The sequence below is a fragment of the Mustela lutreola genome, chromosome 3, assembly GCF_030435805.1.
Source record: "Mustela lutreola isolate mMusLut2 chromosome 3, mMusLut2.pri, whole genome shotgun sequence".
NCBI lineage: Eukaryota > Metazoa > Chordata > Mammalia > Carnivora > Mustelidae > Mustela > Mustela lutreola.
Genome location: NC_081292.1, coordinates 7,529,664 through 7,547,521, shown reverse-complemented (window position 1 = coordinate 7,547,521; position 17,858 = coordinate 7,529,664). Strand labels below are relative to the sequence as shown.

The window sequence follows — 17,858 nt, the reverse complement described above, 5'->3', positions numbered from 1 at the left end:
GTGGGGTTCCCAGAACTCAGGGAGATCATGCACTACAATGGGGGAAAGGGTTGGAGGGGGGGGCTTGTAGGGGCAGAGCTTCTGCAGAGCTGCAGGGCCAAAGGGTGGTCAACAATGACCAAGAGAGACAAACCAGAACCCTCCTTGGCCAGGGCAGCCAGCACAGCGGATGGTGACTTCCTTCCCGCGCTATTGAGGGCGTCCTGGGGACGGGTGGGGGAGCAAAGGAGGGGAAGTACTTAACAGGAAGGCAGAAGAGACCAGACATGACAAACAAGGAACGAGACGCTCGGACCCCGCGGCCCACACTGGATTTTACGGGGCGGGGGAACAGCTGCATAGACACAAGGCCCAGCCGACCGCTACAGGAGGCCAGGGCAGACGGGCAAGGAGAGGGACATACGGAGGAAGGACAAACCGCTGACCTCACAGTCACTGAAACGTCCCTCCCTGCTACTCTTCCCCGTGGCATGTGCTTGCGCAAGTTGCCGAAGCAGCAATGAGGGGCAGAGAAGCAGAATTAGCGACAAGGCTCCCAAACACCTACCGCGTGTCACGTCGGCTGAGCCGCGTGATGGTTATGGAAGTCTGGGCCCGGGCCCACCCACCACGAAGGCCTCTGCACCCTGCCGTGCAGACTGGCCTTCCTCCTCAGACAGGCCTGCTAGGTGGTGAAGAAGGAACCTTACCCAGAGCAGTGGCCTCTGCCTTCAGCTACTGGGGTGACCTCTAGGCTCCCAGAAGGTCCTGCCTGATAGGACTGCCTGTTTGCCTGGGGTCTGGGGCCACCGACAGTCTAACAACATGATTTATGACAGGGCCTGCGACCAGTCAGAGCCGTTCAGAGCCGTTCTGACCTCTGGAGAACAGAGGTGTTCATCAGAACCTACGGAAGGAGGGACTGAAGGCCAGCCATATGGCCGTGTGTCATCGAGCCGGACACTGAAGGCTGGGGTGAACATCCCTGGCTGGGAATACCTGAGTCCCGTCACATAATACAGCAGGAAGAAGCAAGAACATCCAGGACTGCACAGGGGGAGAAGGAAGGCCAAAAGCTCCACATCTAGAGCCCTCCCAATCCCAGACTTGGCCCAATGCATCTCTCCCTTTGGATGGTTTTGACCTCTACGCTTTTGGCATAAAATGGTAATCACAAGTATAGTACTTTTCTTGAGTTCTGTGAATCATTCTAGCAAATTAAGGAACCAGAGGGAGTCCTTGGGGTCCCCAAATTTGCAGCTAGCTGGTCAGAGAGAGGGTGGCCCCAGGGACTCCCAAATTTGTGGCTGGGGTCAGCAGTCTTGCGGGCAACTGTGCCCCTAACCTAGGGTCCAGCCCACACACTGTGCCAGGACACCCGGCGTTCTCTCCTCTGAGATGAGCCAGAGCACGTGACCACGACCATGGAGCCACAGGGTGCGAGACTGCCCCAGTCTGGGTCGTTCTTCGCAGACAGGGGACTCCTGCAGGCAGAGCCCAGGTCCTGACTCTCTGTCTCCCCTAGCACCTAAACTGGTGTCCTGCACAGGAGATGCCAATCGATCTCGGTGCATTAAACCAGTGGGCTGTGCGCAATGTGGCTGTCAAGGAAGAAACACAAAATCAGCCCTGAGAGATTTGGAAATCCTCTAACACGACGGTGACAAAACTAATCTTACATCTTGCTACATCCATAATGCAGATGCTCAAGACCAATTAGTTAGCAAAAAATGAAATATTCATAGATGAACTTGGAATAATTTAAAAGCAGAGAAAACGACTTGCTGCTGTCAACTACAAACATTTTACAGAACTGCTGAGAACTCTGCAACTGGGCCAGGGAAACCTTGCAACCTCTCAATCGAAACCCTGGGATAGGCTTGCCCTTCGTTCCCTTCCTCCTGAGTGCAGTCCTTCATTCGGTCTGTCCAGGACCTCTGATTTGTCCGAAAGACATCTGCCCACTAAACTCCCTAGATCCCTACACATGGCCCCCGGACCACAGCCTCCTGCTCCCGTCCTCCTCCTGTCTCACTACCTCGCTCTAGAACGTTCCATTGTTCACAACACTCAGACCTGGTGTTCTCGGTCCTTCCTCACATGGTTCAACACACACACACCATACACAGCTGTGCTCTCTCTCAAGTGCTCAGCAATGTTCCAGACCTCCCTGAATTTGCAGAGATAATCCCAGTCTTTTTATGTACCTGCACTGCTCCCCTGTCTGGGCCCACCTCCTGCACCCCAGTCAGACCCCAGGCCCCAATTCAAACCCTCACGTCCTCCTCCACGAGGTCGTCCCAGCTGGTCTCGTGCTGACAGCGTGAGGTACACGTGCTGTGCACGCCACTGGCACAGCCTCCAGCCTGCGTGTTTCCCTCTCTTCCCACCCATTACACATCCTGAGGTTGAATTCCCAGAGCCCAAGGATCACAAACAGAGCTGGAGATGAAGGGGACACTGAATTAGTAAATACACATTGTTTGATGGCAAGAAAAGAAGCCATTTCCTGCATCCAGAGATTCCAGAAGGAAGACAGATGGAAGCCACCACATCTTTCAACCCTGCCCCGACACCACAGTGTGGGGACAACTTCCTCAGTCAGAGAACCGTCCCTACAGTTCCAAGGCCAAAACTGGCAAAGGACAGGAACAATCAGCCAAAGGTTTAATTCAATCAAAAGACGACATGAGCACCACGAAAAAACAGCTCCACGTTGCTAAAAATCTAATAACGTAAGCCCTTTATTTATACATCACTCGAGTATGCAAGGCCCGCTCCCAGCTCTTATCTCATTTTATCCCCATAAAAACCTTCAGAGATGAATGCAGCAAATGTAATTTCTTCAATAAGAAAAGAAATAAGGGACCTGGAGGTCCAAGGGGCTTGGCACGTTTTCCAGAAGCTGCTGCTAAGCTCCCAGAACCAGGATCCGGGTTCCCTCTCCCCGCCAGGCTCTTTCCACTGGGTGATGTGGCCCCTGGGTCGGCTCTGGACCGGTGGAAAGAGCCTGTGCTGCACTGCAGAGAACACCAGCTGCCAGCCAGGCCGCGCCGCGTTAAATCCCCCCCCAAGCAGCCGCCTCTAGTATGAAAAATAAACACAAAACTGTCTCTGTTTTATAGTCCCCTATAAATAAAAGCCATCCATTAAAATGCTGAGCATAGTACTTGGAAGGGGATCACTGAATGGCAAGCTCCTGTTACTACGGACACACTCATTAAAACTCTCTCTGGGACCACTTCCCTGGAGCAACGGTCACCTGCGGCCCCGTCGGCTGCCGGACCATGCGGCGGAATGCACACCTGCTCTTGCGCGACCCTCGTCCCTCGATTTCTTCCTCCCCCAGAAAGCGGGCGCGGAGTCAGGCGCAGCCACATTTCACCAGGCTGGAGGCCAGGGAGAAAGCCCTCGCCCCGCAGCCCAACCCAGTCTCTCCAGCTCGAGAACCGAGGCGACTCCAACACGGCTGGGCCCGAGCGTCCGCCTCCCCGACATCTGCTCGCACCGAGCTCCGGAAGCCCCGCGAAGACGGGGAGTTCATTACCAGAAACGAGGGAGAGCGCCTTGGAGGTCTATGGGGGACGCAGCACCTCTCCCCGGGACAGACCGCAGCCGGTCCTGGGACACGGGGCCCCCGGGAGGCCGGAGGCGCCCACGCCGGCTCCCCGCGGAGTCCCCCAGACGGCGCGGCCGCGTCCCGCCAGCAGCAGCCCGGAGGAAGCGGACCGGGCGCCCGGCGCAGGCAACTGCACCGCGCTTGCCGGGCTCCTCCCGCCCGGTCCCTGCGGAAGCACCGCAGCAGCCCCTGCACGGAAGGCGACGCTGAGGCGACAAGACTCACCAAGCGGCCCGAGACACAGAAAAGGTAAGTGGCACAGCTCGCCTTGGAGCCCCCCGCTGGCTTCACGCTGACGTCAGCTCACGTCAGAGCGCAGAGTAGTACTGCGGGACCCTCCGCTACACTCCGCAGGAAAGGGACCACCGCGGCCCCAGCGACAAGCCTCAGTGCCATCCGACTCCTGAACCAGACCACTTCGAGGAAACGGGCACTACGGGCTCTGAAGGGCAGCATGCGCTTACCCCGTACTAAGGCACCGTGTGAACCACGCACGAAGGCACCGTGTATTAACATGCATTTATCAGGTAACCTTTTCCAAAAAAATAAAGGCAAGCATCTCTGTCCTGCTGCCAGAGGACAGAAGCAGGGCCTCCACAGGTGCGGTGCAGGCAGAGCCCTGCGTGAGGCACCATGGGGATGGGGTGGGGGGTCCAGTACCCAGGCCATGCTCTACAAGCCGAGCTGGGCAGTGGGGCTCCGGCTGCATCTGCCCTGACCACGTTCTCTGCTTGTTCACCCAGAGAGCAAGCCGGCTACTACCTCCCCGGCCCAGAGTGGGGTGCCTCTTTGTAACCCGCACGAAAGCCAAGTGTGTGTCAGTCCCAGCCAAAGCAATGAGGTGACAGCCCCAGGACTGGGACCTGATCCACCGGAGTCCGGGATGGGTGCCCTTTAACTACCCCCACACTGCCACCCGAGGAGGTTAGGGGGCTCAGGCTTCAGTGGTTTCTGGAACAGAGCACGGCAATGCCTGTGTACACTCAGAATGACCCTATTCGTGGGAGCAGTCCAGGAGGGACAACACAGAGATTTAAACTTGGACGTCAGCTTCTACCCTCAGACTAGACTCTGTGACCCCCCTCTCTGGCATCCCGTCCTTGATCCCAGAGAAGTCCTTTCCCTGCTGCCCTGCACAACTGCCTCTTTGCCTGCCTGCGACCCCCTAGCCTGGAGGCGGGCTGAGCACCCCGTGCGCCCCGCACTCTCAGCACCGAGCAGAGCGCCCAAGCATCTGACAGGTGCGTGATGTCTGAATAAAGAAACGGGGCGTGAGGGAAGGCAGAGATAAAAGGAGAAGAGCTCCACTGGGAGGTCTGGAAGGGGGAGATCACAGAGCCCAAAAGAGACTCTCCAGGGACCCCCGTGAGTTCCAGCCCCAGCAGGTCCCCTGTCCCAGCCGCCATCGGGATGAACGAACGTGTGCACGCACGCTCCCCCACCACTCACACCCAAATACACACCCACATACATTCTCAGACACAACCACACACATGCACATTCTCTCTGTAAGGCAATTTTTTCTTGGACCACAGCCAGAGATCTGATGGGGAAGAGAGCAGAAAATGAAAGGTTCCTAGGCAGACCACTTCCTACATGAGCAAAAAAGATTAAAAGGCTATAAAATAAACCAAAGGATTTAGGAACCTTCCTGTTACAAAGGGAGACCAAAATAATAAATCAATTACTACTCAGTTAAAGGTTTAATTAAACCATTTCAAGTATCTCTCAACTTAAAATGAATTGTGAAGGTTAAACCTGAATAGAAGTCATTAGAGAGAAACTAAGCTTCTGGAAGCCTCGAATTTTACAGACTCACAGAGAGAAAAAGGAGGACTTGGAGTTCTTAATGAAAGACTTTTGAAGAAATGTTCTCATATTAAGACTCTGCATTTAATTAAAGTCTTAAATACTTTTAAAAATTAAACTGTACAGGCAACTAATCTTCCCATATGTGCACACCAAAAAAAGAGAAGAAATGTGTTCAAGAAAAATTTAAGTCAAAAGTAAATTAGTTAATAAAGGAAAATAATTTCTAAAGTAGCTTCGTAGTAAGAATCTGATGATACACAGAGCAGGACAAGAGCAGGCAAAAGCCGCCAGAGCAGCTGGGCCAAACCCCACTCTCCCACCTACGAACTGGGTCACCGTAAGCGGGTGGTTGTAAGACCTCCAGTCTCTGAGCCACATATTCCTCAGTTATAAAAATCTGGGCTGCAGTAAGGAAACGGAAGACATGGACAGCACTACAGACCAGAAAAAACTAACACTTATCTATGCGAATGTGCCACCGTCAGTAGCAGACTATAAATTCTTCTCAATCGCACAGGGAACAGTCTCTAAGATAAACCATGTCAGTCCATATATCAAGTTTTAATAAATGTGTAAGGGCTCAAATACATACAAACTATGTGGGCTGAAATTAAAAATAAATAACTCATACAGGTGAATGACCAAAAAAAAAACCCAAAAAACAAAACAAAACAAAAACCCAATTAAGAAATGGGCAGAGGGACAACTGACAGAATGGGAGAAGATATTTGCAAATGACATATCAGATAAAGGACTAGTGTCCAGAATCTATAAAGAACTTAGCAAACTCAACACCCAAAGAACAAATAATCCAATCAAGAAATGGGCAGAAGACATGAACAGACATTTCTGCAAAGAAGACATCCAGATGGCGAACAGACACATGAAAAAGTGCTCCATATCACTCGGCATCAGGGAAATACAAATCAAAACCACAATGAGATATCACCTCACACCAGTCAGAATGGCTAAAATCAACAAGTCAGGAAATGACAGATGCTGGCGAGGATGCGGAGAAAGGGGAACCCTCCTACACTGTTGGTGGGAATGCAAGCTGGTGCAGCCACTCTGGAAAACAGCATGGAGGTTCCTCAAAATGTTGAAAATAGAACTGCCCTATAACCCAGCAATTGCACTATTGGGTATTTACCCTAAAGATACAAATGTAGTGATCCAAAGGGACACATGCACCCGAATGTTTATAGCAGCAATGTCCACAATAGCCAAACTATGGAAAGAACCTAGATGTCCATCAACAGATGAATGGATCAAGAAGATGTGGTATATATACACAATGGAATACTATGCAGCCATCAAAAGAAATGAAATCTTGCCATTTGCAACAACATGGATGGAACTAGAGCGTATCATGCTTAGCGAAATAAGTCAAGCAGAGAAAGACAACTATCATATGATCTCCCTGATATGAGGAAGTGGTGATGCAACATGGAGGCTTAAGTGGGTAGAAGAAGAATAAATGAAACAAGATGGGATTGGGAGGGAGACAAACCATAAGTGACTCTTAATCTCACAAAACAAACTGAGGGTTGCCGGGGGGAGGGGGTTTGGGAGAAGGGGGTGGGATTATGGACATTGGGGAGGGTATGTGATTTGGTGAGTGCTATGAAGTGTGTAAACCTGGTGATTCACAGACCTGTACCCCTGGGGATAAAAATATATGTTTATAAAAAATAAAAAATTAAAAAAAAAAAAAAAAAAAAAAAAGAAATGGGCAGAGGAACTGAACAGACATTTTTCCAAAGAACACATGGAGATGGCCGAGAGACACATGAAAAGATGCTCAACATCACTCATCGTCAGGGAAATGCAAACCAAAACTAAAGTGAGATACCACCTCACACCTGTCAGAAGGGCTATTATCAAAAAGGCAGGAAATAACAAGTGTTGGAGAGGATGTGGAGGAACAGGAACCCTCCTGCACTGTTGGCAAGAATGCAAACTGGTGCACTCTGGAAAACAGTGTGGAGGCTCCTCAAAAAATTAAAAACACAACTGCCCTACCATCCAGAAACTCTACTTCTAGGTATTGAAGAAAATGAAAACACTAATTTGAAAAAATACACACACATCTTCATCCCCTGCAGCATTATTTAAAATAGCCAAGATATGGAAGCAGCCTAAGTGTCTACTGATAGATGAGTGGGAAAAAAAGTTGTGTTATGTCTGTGTAAACACACACACACACACACCGGAATGTCTCTGAGCCATAAAAAATCATGAAATCTTGCCATTTGCGACAACACAGATAAACCCAGGAAGTGTTATGCTAAGTAAAATAAGTCTGAAAGAGAATGATAAATACTATATGATTTCACTTATATACAGAATCTTAAAAAAAAAAAAAAAAAAAAAAAAAACCACAAGAGCAGAGGACAAACAGGTGGTTGCCAGAGGGAGAGGGACGGGGGACGAGTGAACACATGAAGGGGATTAGAGGTGCAAACTTCCAGTTATAAAATAACTAAGTCATGGGGATGAAAAGTACAGCATAGAAGGGGCACCTGGGTGGCTCAGTCGGTTAAGCATCTGCCTTGCACTTGGGTTGTGATCCTGGGTTCTGGGATCGAGCCCCGCATGGGGCTCCCTGCTAAGTGAGAAGTCTGCCTCTCCCTCTCTCTCTGACCCTCGCCACTGCTCCTGCTCTCACTCGTGCTCTCTAATGAGTAATTTTAAAAACCTTAAAAAAAAAGTAAAGCATAGGGAAGATAATCGATAATATTATAATAACTTCAGTGACAAATGGTGACTAGAGCCATTGCGGCAATCATCTCATAATATATAAGAATATCAAATCACTATCTTATACACCCTGCCACTACTGTAACATGTATTCCAATTAAAATTTAATTTTAAAAAAGAAAAAACAGGGGTGCCTGGGTGGCTCAGTCATTAGACTGCTTTTGGCTCAGGTCATAATCCCAGGGTCCTGGGATCAACCCCCGCATTGGGCTGCCTGCTCCATGGGAAGCCTGTCTCTCCCTCTGCCACTCCCCCAGCTTGTGTTCCTCTCTCACTGTCTCTATCAAATAAATAAATAAATCTTAAAAAATAAAAATAAAAATAACAGACATTTATATATCTCAAAGATACATGGAAATTAAATGGTGCTCCTAAATAATGAATAGGTCAAAGAGGATACTGAATCAGGAAACAACGCTGAGACAATTAAGAGGAAACACGACATGCAAACACAGGTGGGATGCAGTGAGAACAGGTCCACAAGGCTGTAAAACTAAGTGCCTGTGTGAGGCACAGAAAGATCTACCATCGGTAGCCTACTCCTCTAACCCAAGAAACCAGAGAAAACAGAAGCAAACCAAACGCACGCCAAGCAGAAGGACAAAAAGTAAAAATTAAACGAAGAATAGAAGATAGAAATCAAAACACTGACAAACTTTTAGCTAAACTCACCAAGGAAAACGAGGTAAGATTCAAACAGCTAAAATCAAGAGTGGAAAATGGAACATTACCACTCATCTTACAAAAAGGTTTGTTTTGTTTTTTTTTTAATTCTCAGGGATACTGTGAACAAGTAATTATTTCCAACAAAGCAGAGAATTTTGATGAAATGGAAAACTTCCGAGGACACATACCACTGAAAGGAATTCAAAAAGCAACAGAACATAGTCACACACCTGTTGCAAGCAAAGAACTGAATCGGTAAACCAAAAACTTCCCACCCAAAGACCAGAATTAAAAGGCTTCACCAGTGAATTCTATCATACATTAAGAAGAACTAGGGGCGCCTGGGTGGCTCAGTGGGTTAAGCCTCTGCCTTTGGCTCAGGTCATGATCCCAGGGTCCTGGGATCAAGCCCTGCATCGGGCTCCCTGCTCAGTGGGGAGCCTGCTTCCCTTCCTCTCTCTCTGCCTATTTGTGATCTCTGGTCTGTCAAATAAATAAATAAATAAAATCTTTTAAAAAAAGAAAAAGAAATTATATGAGAAGGGGAAGTCATTTTAAAAAGAAAAAAAAAAAGAACTAACACCAACACTTCCAAAATCCTCCAAAAAACAGAGGAGGCAGGGACACTTCCCGGCTCGTTCTGTGAGGCCACTATTATTCTGATTCTAAAACCAAAGACATCAGAGAAACGGCCCCCATAAGATCTCTGAATACAAGCCCTAATCTCTTCATCAAGATTCCAGCAGACCAACTCCACGAGCACATGAGAAAGGATTATGCAGTATGACTGAGTGGAATGTATTCCATGAACGCAAGAGTGGTTCAAGGTATGAAAACCCAACCACGTAAGTCAGTGCATTCCTGAAGCGAAGGGGAGAGAGAACACATGGCCATCCCCACTGAGGGACGGACCATGGCCGCAGGGCAGGTTCGAGGGGGGACGGGCCTGGTGAGCTGGTTGTCGGGGAGACGAAGAGGAGGACGGATCTCAAGGAAGAGGGGACCCAGGGTGGTGTCCTGAGCGGACAGCCATACCTCTCGCTACCACTGGGAACAAGGGTGAGGACGGAAGTCAGCATACGCGTCCCAGAAACCACAGAATTCCAGGAGGAGATCTATCTGCGCTCTCATCACTTGCTCATTATTTATAAATGAAATGAAAAATTCAAATTATTTTATCTCATTCACATTTCATGTTAGTTGGAAGAAAAATCTTAATAAGCAAAGCTGAATAAGAACAGAATTAAAGCTTTGTAACCACCTTTCTCAACGTTGTCAGCCCATTAATCCACGTGACTTCTATCTGCCATATGAATTTTACATAAGAGATTTTATCCGTTCTTCTGAGTTTATAGAAGCTCAACCCCAGAGGCAACACTCAAAGTTCCTGACTAAAGCTCTGGTTCCAACTGTCTGTTAAGCCACACTCTTTGGAAAGCCAATGCATCTTAACCACTCTGCAGGACTGTGGCCATAGGGAACGTGGACATCATCAGGGGTCCTCCAGTGAGGTCTGGACAGATGGGCCTTACTCACCCCTAGACTCAGTGGCAGAGGGAGGGGTGGCTGAACTGTGAGGCCCTGGCATTAGGCAGATTCTTTTTTTTTTTTTCCAGCTTTACTAATGGATGATCAACCAACCAAAATTGCATATATTTAGGTCACACGATTTGTTTTTTTAAGGTGCACGACAAGATGGCTTAATGTACATATACACTGTGAAATGCTCACTACAATTGACAGGAGAACCATCTTTCTCTTTTGGTGAGAACACTCATGATCTACTCAGTCAGCAACTGTGAACTGTAAGCCCCAGGCTGCGCGTTAGATCCCCGGAACCTACCCAGCTCAGAGTCTGTACCTCTTGACTATCATCTCCCATTCTCACAACTCCCGGGCAACCACCATTCTACTCTCTGGTTCTGTGAATTCACCTATTTTAGATTCAACACATATGTGAGATCATACAGTATTAGTCTTTCTGCATCTAGCTTATTTCACTTAGGATAATGTCTTCCGGATTCATCCATGCTGCAAATGGCAGGCTTTCCTCCTTTGTTAGGGCTGAATAACATTCCTGTGTGTGTGAGAGAGAGAGAGGGAGAGAGAGATCTTCTGAACCCACTCATCTGCGGACACTTAGGTTATCTATTGTAAACGAATCTGCAATGAACACGGTGCAGATCTCTCTCCGCCATGTTGATTTCACTTCCTTTGGATACATTTCCAGAAGTGAGATTGCTGGATCACGTGGTAATTCTATCTTTACTTTCTTGAGGACCCTCCATCCTGTTCTCCATAGTGGTCGCACCAGTTCGCATTCCCGCCAACAGGGCACAAGGGTCCCTTTTCTCTACATCCCCACCAACCCTGGTTATCTCGTCCTGCTGAGGACAGCTGTTCCCACCAGGCGTGAGCTGAGCGTGCTCCCTGCGGTTTAGACCTGCATGCCTCTGACGGTTAGAGACACTGAGCACCTTTTCATGCACCTGTTGGTCATCCGTACGCCTTCTTCGGGAACATGTCTGTTCAGCTCTTCTGCCTGTTTTTAATCAAGCTACTTGGTAGATTCTTAACGCCAAACTGACCTTCCTCCCCCTCCTCTTCCCCAAAGCAAAGACACTCAAATGGGCACCATCGGTTTGAGATGTGATTACGTGGCACTTCCCACCTCGGACCTGCTTTCCTGAAGCGGGGAGAGGACAGATCCGGCCCCAAGGCCCGTGCCAGGGCTGAAGCGCTGCGGGCCCAGCGTAGCTGGCTGCAGGTGAGGAGACAGGACGACGCCCACTTCTCCTCACTCACCACCGCCAGGTTCACCGGGGCTGGATTTCCTCAGCTTCAGCTCACGCCATTCCCAGTAACCAGCAGAGCTTCGCCTAACTCCAGCAACTTAATCCTCGGTCAGGTGTATTTCTCTGCGCTCCCTGGGAATGGCCAGAGGGACTCATTAACCAAACACTGTCTGTTTGGACTCGCTCCTCGCTAACGATGTCGGACAGAGGATCAATAAGGCGGCTGTTGGGAAGCGCCAGTCTGAATCCGCCCAGGCACGAGCACTCGGTCATCCGTGTGGCTGAAGAGTCCTGCCATGGAACAAACCATCCTTCTGCGCAGGGGCCTGGCGGGGGTCCCCCACCATATAGTTACGGTTTTGAGGGGGGTTTTTTGAACTGCCGTGTGCAGCTATGCCTCCTCTACTCCGTATTCTCTTGGTCTGCGGGGACCTCATTATGATGCCTCCACGGCGCCTCGAGGCCAGCCACCCACCACTCCAGGGGCCGTCCAGCGGGACACATGTGGATGCTGCGGACAAGAGGGATCTCACTCCGCACGCTGCCTGCGGACCCAGAGGAGTCTGTGCGGATCAAAGGTTTACACGCTCATTCAGGAACGCTGTGCTTCAGGTTGTGTGTCCTTACACATTCATCACGCATGTTAGAATAGCTCCCCTTTATTGTCTTCCGTGCCGGGCGTCATCTGGTGCCACAGGCACATCCCGCCTGTGACAGTCACATCCATCTTCATTTGTCAGGTAAGCACGGGGAGGCTCAGAGAAGTCACGTCCTGTGCTTCCGGGAACGCAGCGCGCGGGTCCCAGAGCCGGGTGAGAGCCACACTCGTCTGAGGACCAGCTCGGGCTCTGTACACGGTGGGAGGCTACCCCTCCTCTCGTGCACTCCCTCCTTCCTTCACGCGGTCCCTCCTCCTTCTACAGCCAGGCGCTGGAGAGGCTCCCGCAGGGGCCGGGTGCGGGGCGCTCACACACACACTCCTATCTGAGCGGGCCTAGAGCCGGACAAGGACTAACGTGGGAAACGGGAGCGCTCCGGGCTTCAGGGCCCACCAAACACAAACCTAGCGTCAAAGAACACGTGAGCAAATCACCACCATCGCCACCAATGGGCACGCCAGTGGCCCCCTCACCCGGAACCCCAAAGCCCCTTACCATCTCCGCTTCTGCTCGGGTTGGTGGGCTCAGGGGTACTCAGAGGTCTGAGGGGAATGATGATTTCATCAACATTAACCCCTTCTTCTGTGTGCTTCTCAGAAACGTGGGACAGCAGCTCTGACTGGTTGGGTGAGAAAAGGTTACAACATTTGCACATGAAGATGGCTGTGTTTTCTGTAAGGAGAAAAAAAAAAAGAAACTATGTTATTTCAACCTAACAAAAACAACAACTGCTTCCAATCACCGAAGAAAAATACTGAAGGCTGCCCTTCTGAGCTGTGTCCGGCCTCCAATAGACTGTCCCTCTCGTGGACACCTCCAGGCCAGGCAGCTCACTTCTAAGTTCAGGTGGCCCCAGTCACCAGAAAATTCATTCTTCAGTCCTCCTGGCTAGGGTCTAATATGGGCAAACCCTGCCCTCCCCGCCCCCGTTACCCAAATCTACCTAACGTCCCAGATTCCAGCAATGACATGGCAAGGTAAAAGGAAAAAAAAAAAAGTAGGAAACTGCAAAACCAAAATCCAACCTTCAAGTGAATGAACCTCACTGACAGCAATTAAGTGCGCTAGCTAGGCTCTCTCAAATTAGGTACAAGGGAAAATTGATCAAAACAGCATTTCTCAAGAGCCAAGACACCTTTCACTGGCTGGCACACAGACTTAAAACAAGAAGAATGGGAATCTGTTGATTTTTTTTAAGCCACTTAATTCCTATTTGAAAGCATCACCACCATTCACAAATATTTACTAATAGCCCATTACTTTCATCCCATTATACTAGGCAGGAAGACGTAATGGGAAAAGGCTCCTTTTTGAGTCTCAGATAATTGTCGGTACATAGAGGAATATTAAATTCAGGATCAAAAAACTAATTAATAGCTAGCTCTTTTTTAAGAGCGCAGAGGAGAACCGGATGATGGAAGGGACAGTGGCTTTGAAGCCCAACAAACCCAGACCCTAGAAGCTGGGAAGTGCAGTGATCTTCAGGAGGTACTAATACCCCGGGGCTGCCGGAATGCACTAGGAGAGGCCGAGTGGGCCTCCCGCTGGGCAGCGGGAACACCGTACACCACAGCCCTGAGTCAGTCCAGCTCTCCACCTACCGCGTACCCTCGCCCACCTCACCAGCATGCTGGACAGCTGGGGATCTACACCCGCACTCCCTGCTTCCCCCCAACCCTCACCAGCCTCACGGGGAATCACACCGGCAGTCACACAAGGTGTCCGGGCCACCTGCTCTCTTTGGAGGCCGGACGGACACATGGCAATCCCGGAGGAGCTCTGTGCCATCTGCTCTCCGCGGACGGTGGACAAATGCTTCTTACCGCTGCACTCCCACCTCCCAGCCTCCCAGCGGGCTGCTGACCTTGCTTCCTGCGCCCCACGAAGCCACGCCACGGCAGCCCCCACGGGCCTCCTCCCCCACGCCTGCCCACCCCCCCCCGCATCCTTCCCCACCCCCCGCCTGGCGCCTGTTGCTATGAGGGTCCGCACCTGCAGCGCCACGGGAGGTGTGTGTGTTGTGGGAGGTGGGGGGGCGGGGGTCTGTGGGGGCAGGCCACCCCGGCGCGCGCAACATTATTTTTTAAAGCATTATATATTTTTTTCTAATATTTGTTTTTATTTATTTGGCACACAGAGAGAGAAATCACAAGTAGTCCGTGTAAGGGCCTGCCTCTCCCAGAGGAACCTGCCTGGGGGCCGCGATGGAGGGGCGGGACAGGCCGGGTGCGGACGGCCAATCGGTGGGGTGCGCGTATATCCACTGGGGTGAACTGAGATTCGATTGGCCGCCTGCGTAGGGGCGGGGCTCAACCACCCCCATAAAGGTTGGTCTGCGAGGCTGTCAGGAGGAGGAAGGAGGCGAGCTGTCAGAGGAAGGAGAAGGAAGGAGCAGGAGGAGGAGAGTCGTGGGAGCAGGAGGCGGAGAGCTCTTAGAAGAACAGCTCTTCTAAGAGCTATAAGCGACGCCAGGGGCCCCAAGCAGCCAGCGGCCCCGCCACACACCGCGGCCCTCGGCAGCGGCGCCTCCTGGAACTGCCTAGACGCCAGCAACGTCGCCGCGAAGGACCTCGCCACCCCCAGCCGCAGCCTCGCCGGGAGCTGCGTCATTCTGGGGAGCGGCTTCATCTGAGAAGAGGCCTCCCCAGTGAGCAGCATCGTGGGGGAAGAGGCTTCCTCCAGAGTGGCCTCTTTGGGGAGCAGCCCTGTCCGGGGAGCGACCTCATTAGCAGCGGTCTCGTCCTGGAGCGGCCTCGTCCACAGCAGCCTCTTCTTGGGCGCGGCCCCACCGAGCAGCAGCCTCATCCTGGGAGTGGCCTCGTCCGGAGTGGCCTCATCTGCGGAGAGGCCTTGTCCAGAGCAGCCACGTTGGGAGCGGACTTGCCGGGGTCATCGTCGTCACCCTCTCCTAAGAGACAGCCCTGACCGGTCAGTTTGATTCTTGATGCTTGGTGAGAATTAAAGCTTTGCTTGACCTTCGCGTTGTATCAGTCTCGTTCCTTTGATCACGGACCCTAACAGTCAGAGAGGCAGGCAGAGAGAGAGGGGGAAGCAGGCTCTCCGATGAGCAGAGAACCTGATGCAGGACTCGATCCCAGGACCCTGAGATCATGACCTGAGCTGAAGGCAGAGGCTTAACCCACTGAGCCACCTAGGCGCCCGCACGCAACATTTTTATCACTGATACTGTTTAGTATCAGTGGCTCAGGGACATGAAAAAGCAAAAAAGCAGGCCAACATTTAAATGTCGTTACTGCTTTAAAATTCTCTAAAGACAACACAACCCTCGTGCCTACACCTGGGAAGACCGAACCCACAGCCCACCCTGGATGGCCACTGGATACGTGGGGCCTGCATGCACAGAACCCCAACCCCTCTCACCCAGTGACAGTGTTCTAGAAACTTCTGCGTCTCTCTCCAGACCACCAATTCTTCCCCTCTGCCACTTGCTGCATGCTTATCTTTCCTGTCTTAAAACAAAAATCTTTCTTTCTCCACCTGACTTATTTCGCTAAGCATGATACGCTCTAGTTCCATCCATGTTGTCGCAAATGGCAAGATTTCATTTCTTTTGATGGCTGCATAGTATTCCATTGTGTATATATACCACATCTTCTTGATCCATTCATCTGTTGATGGACATCTAGGTTCTTTCCATAGTTTGGCTATTGTGGACATTGCTGCTATAAACATTCGAGTACACGTGCCCCTGATATGAGGAAGTGGTGTTGCAACATGAGGGCTTAAGTGGGTACGAGAAGTATAAATGAAAGAAGATGGGATTGGGAGGGAGACAAACCATAAGTGACTCTTAATCTCACAAAACAAACTGAGGGTTGCTGGGGGGAGGGGGTTTGGGAGAAGGGGGTGGGATTATGGACATTGGGGAGGGTATTTGCTTTGGCGAGTGCTGTGAAGTGTGTAAACCTGGTGATTCACAGACCTGTACCCCTGGGGATAAAAATATATGTTTATAAAAAATAAAAAATTATATTTAAAAAAAAAATCTTTCTTGATCTCCACTCCCATCCTCTCCCCCAACCCATTTTTCTCTTCCTCTTTGCTGCAAAACTCTCCGACCACAGAGAAAGGCAGTGGGCCGGCCTGTCGCTGCCCCAGTGAGGACAGAGCCCTACGAGGCACTGAGGCCGCAAGGCCAGGTCCCCCTCTGGACCCAAAGGAAGGCCTCCTCCGCGGACAGGCAGGTGGAGTAACGACCCACAAGAGTACCTCCCTACCAAACAACACAGGAAACAGAAATTTAACAAAGCAGAACATTGCTTCATCAATGAAAATCTCTCATGAATACTGCCGATCGATATTTTATTTTTCTCCAAGAAATGCTTTATTCCTAAGGAACCCGAAAGGCTTCCCGTTCAAACACGAAGAGATTACAGAAACAATTCTTGTCTTTATACAAGGCCATGTTGTTTTCGATGTGCTTCCTGCTGACCCTACAAGGACTCTACGATTAAGGCAAAACGGTTTGTAAAGCCCCTTCCACGGGCAAGGAAACAGAGCCTGAGAGAGGAGAGCAGCTCGCCCGAGTCACGGTGGGCAGGGAGTAGGGAGCAGACTCTCGGCCACCTGCTTCCGACAGGAGCTGAGTGTGGCTACACACTGGCGCGTCGCTCCTTCAGGTTGGGCTAAAACGCTCGGCGTGATGGCCCACAGCGTCTGAGTGACAACCCCCGCCAAGAACACAGCCCCCGCATCAGCCATCAGTTTCCTTTGTGCTCATTCCAGCACGTACCAGGCAGTGGCCACAGGTGGGCCCCCCAGAGGCCCCGCGTCACAGACACAGCTTGAGCTGCATGGCGACAGGGACACAGCACACCCCAGCCACATCAAATGTGGCTACGAAGCTACTTCCTGACAGACTACGCGGTACTGACTTCTGTGATGCTCTTGGGAGAAAGGGAATCCAGTGACATTGAACAGAGCAGAACTTCCAGTGACCAAAGCGTAAGTGTGAGGCTCAGGGACAGGCACACCAGTCCCTGTCTGGAGACCAGATCAATGAGACGACGTCTACATCTAGGCAAGCATGGGAGGCCACTGTAAGTCCGGCAGCTGCTACCTGGCTATTCCACACCCCCTGAAGGCCAGGGTGGCACCTGGCCTTGGCCACGCGCTTCCCATGCCCGTAGCTTGTTCAGTAGGCAGATGGAGACTAGACCCGGAGCTCCCAGGGGTAGGCAGAGAGATAAGGACATGTGTGACCCAGGAGGACCATCACTTCACTGAGGGTGGGGGCGGCCGTGAGCCTGTGGGACCCAGGAGGCGGAGAGGCTGGCCTCCCCCCGGCCCCGAAGTCAGAGAAGCACAAAGTCAAGGTGGAACGCAGACCTGCCGGACCCAGGCCTCCGGTCTCCGTGGTGCCACGTGGCCCTTCCCAGGTCAGCACTGGTAAGGGACACAGCCACGTAACTGCCAACAGGACCACACAACTACTCCCCCTGAGCTAGGCCAGTGGGTGGGTGGGCTCTGTTTTGCCACCTGCCATGCAATCTTGGCTTTCTATGATTTTTTTTTTCCCAGATTTTATTTTTAAGTAATCTCTACACC

At 51.0% G+C, this 17,858-nt stretch overlaps 1 protein-coding gene across 1 annotated transcript in view; it reads right to left on the bottom strand.

The window, feature by feature from the left end:
- ZFAT (zinc finger and AT-hook domain containing) overlaps positions 1-17,858 on the bottom strand; it is a 184,590-nt gene that overhangs the window by 139,767 nt on the left and 26,965 nt on the right. The window contains exon 2 of the mRNA XM_059165561.1: positions 12,786-12,962. Coding sequence (XP_059021544.1) covers positions 12,786-12,962 — 177 coding nt within the window. The remainder of the gene's footprint in view (positions 1-12,785; positions 12,963-17,858) is intronic.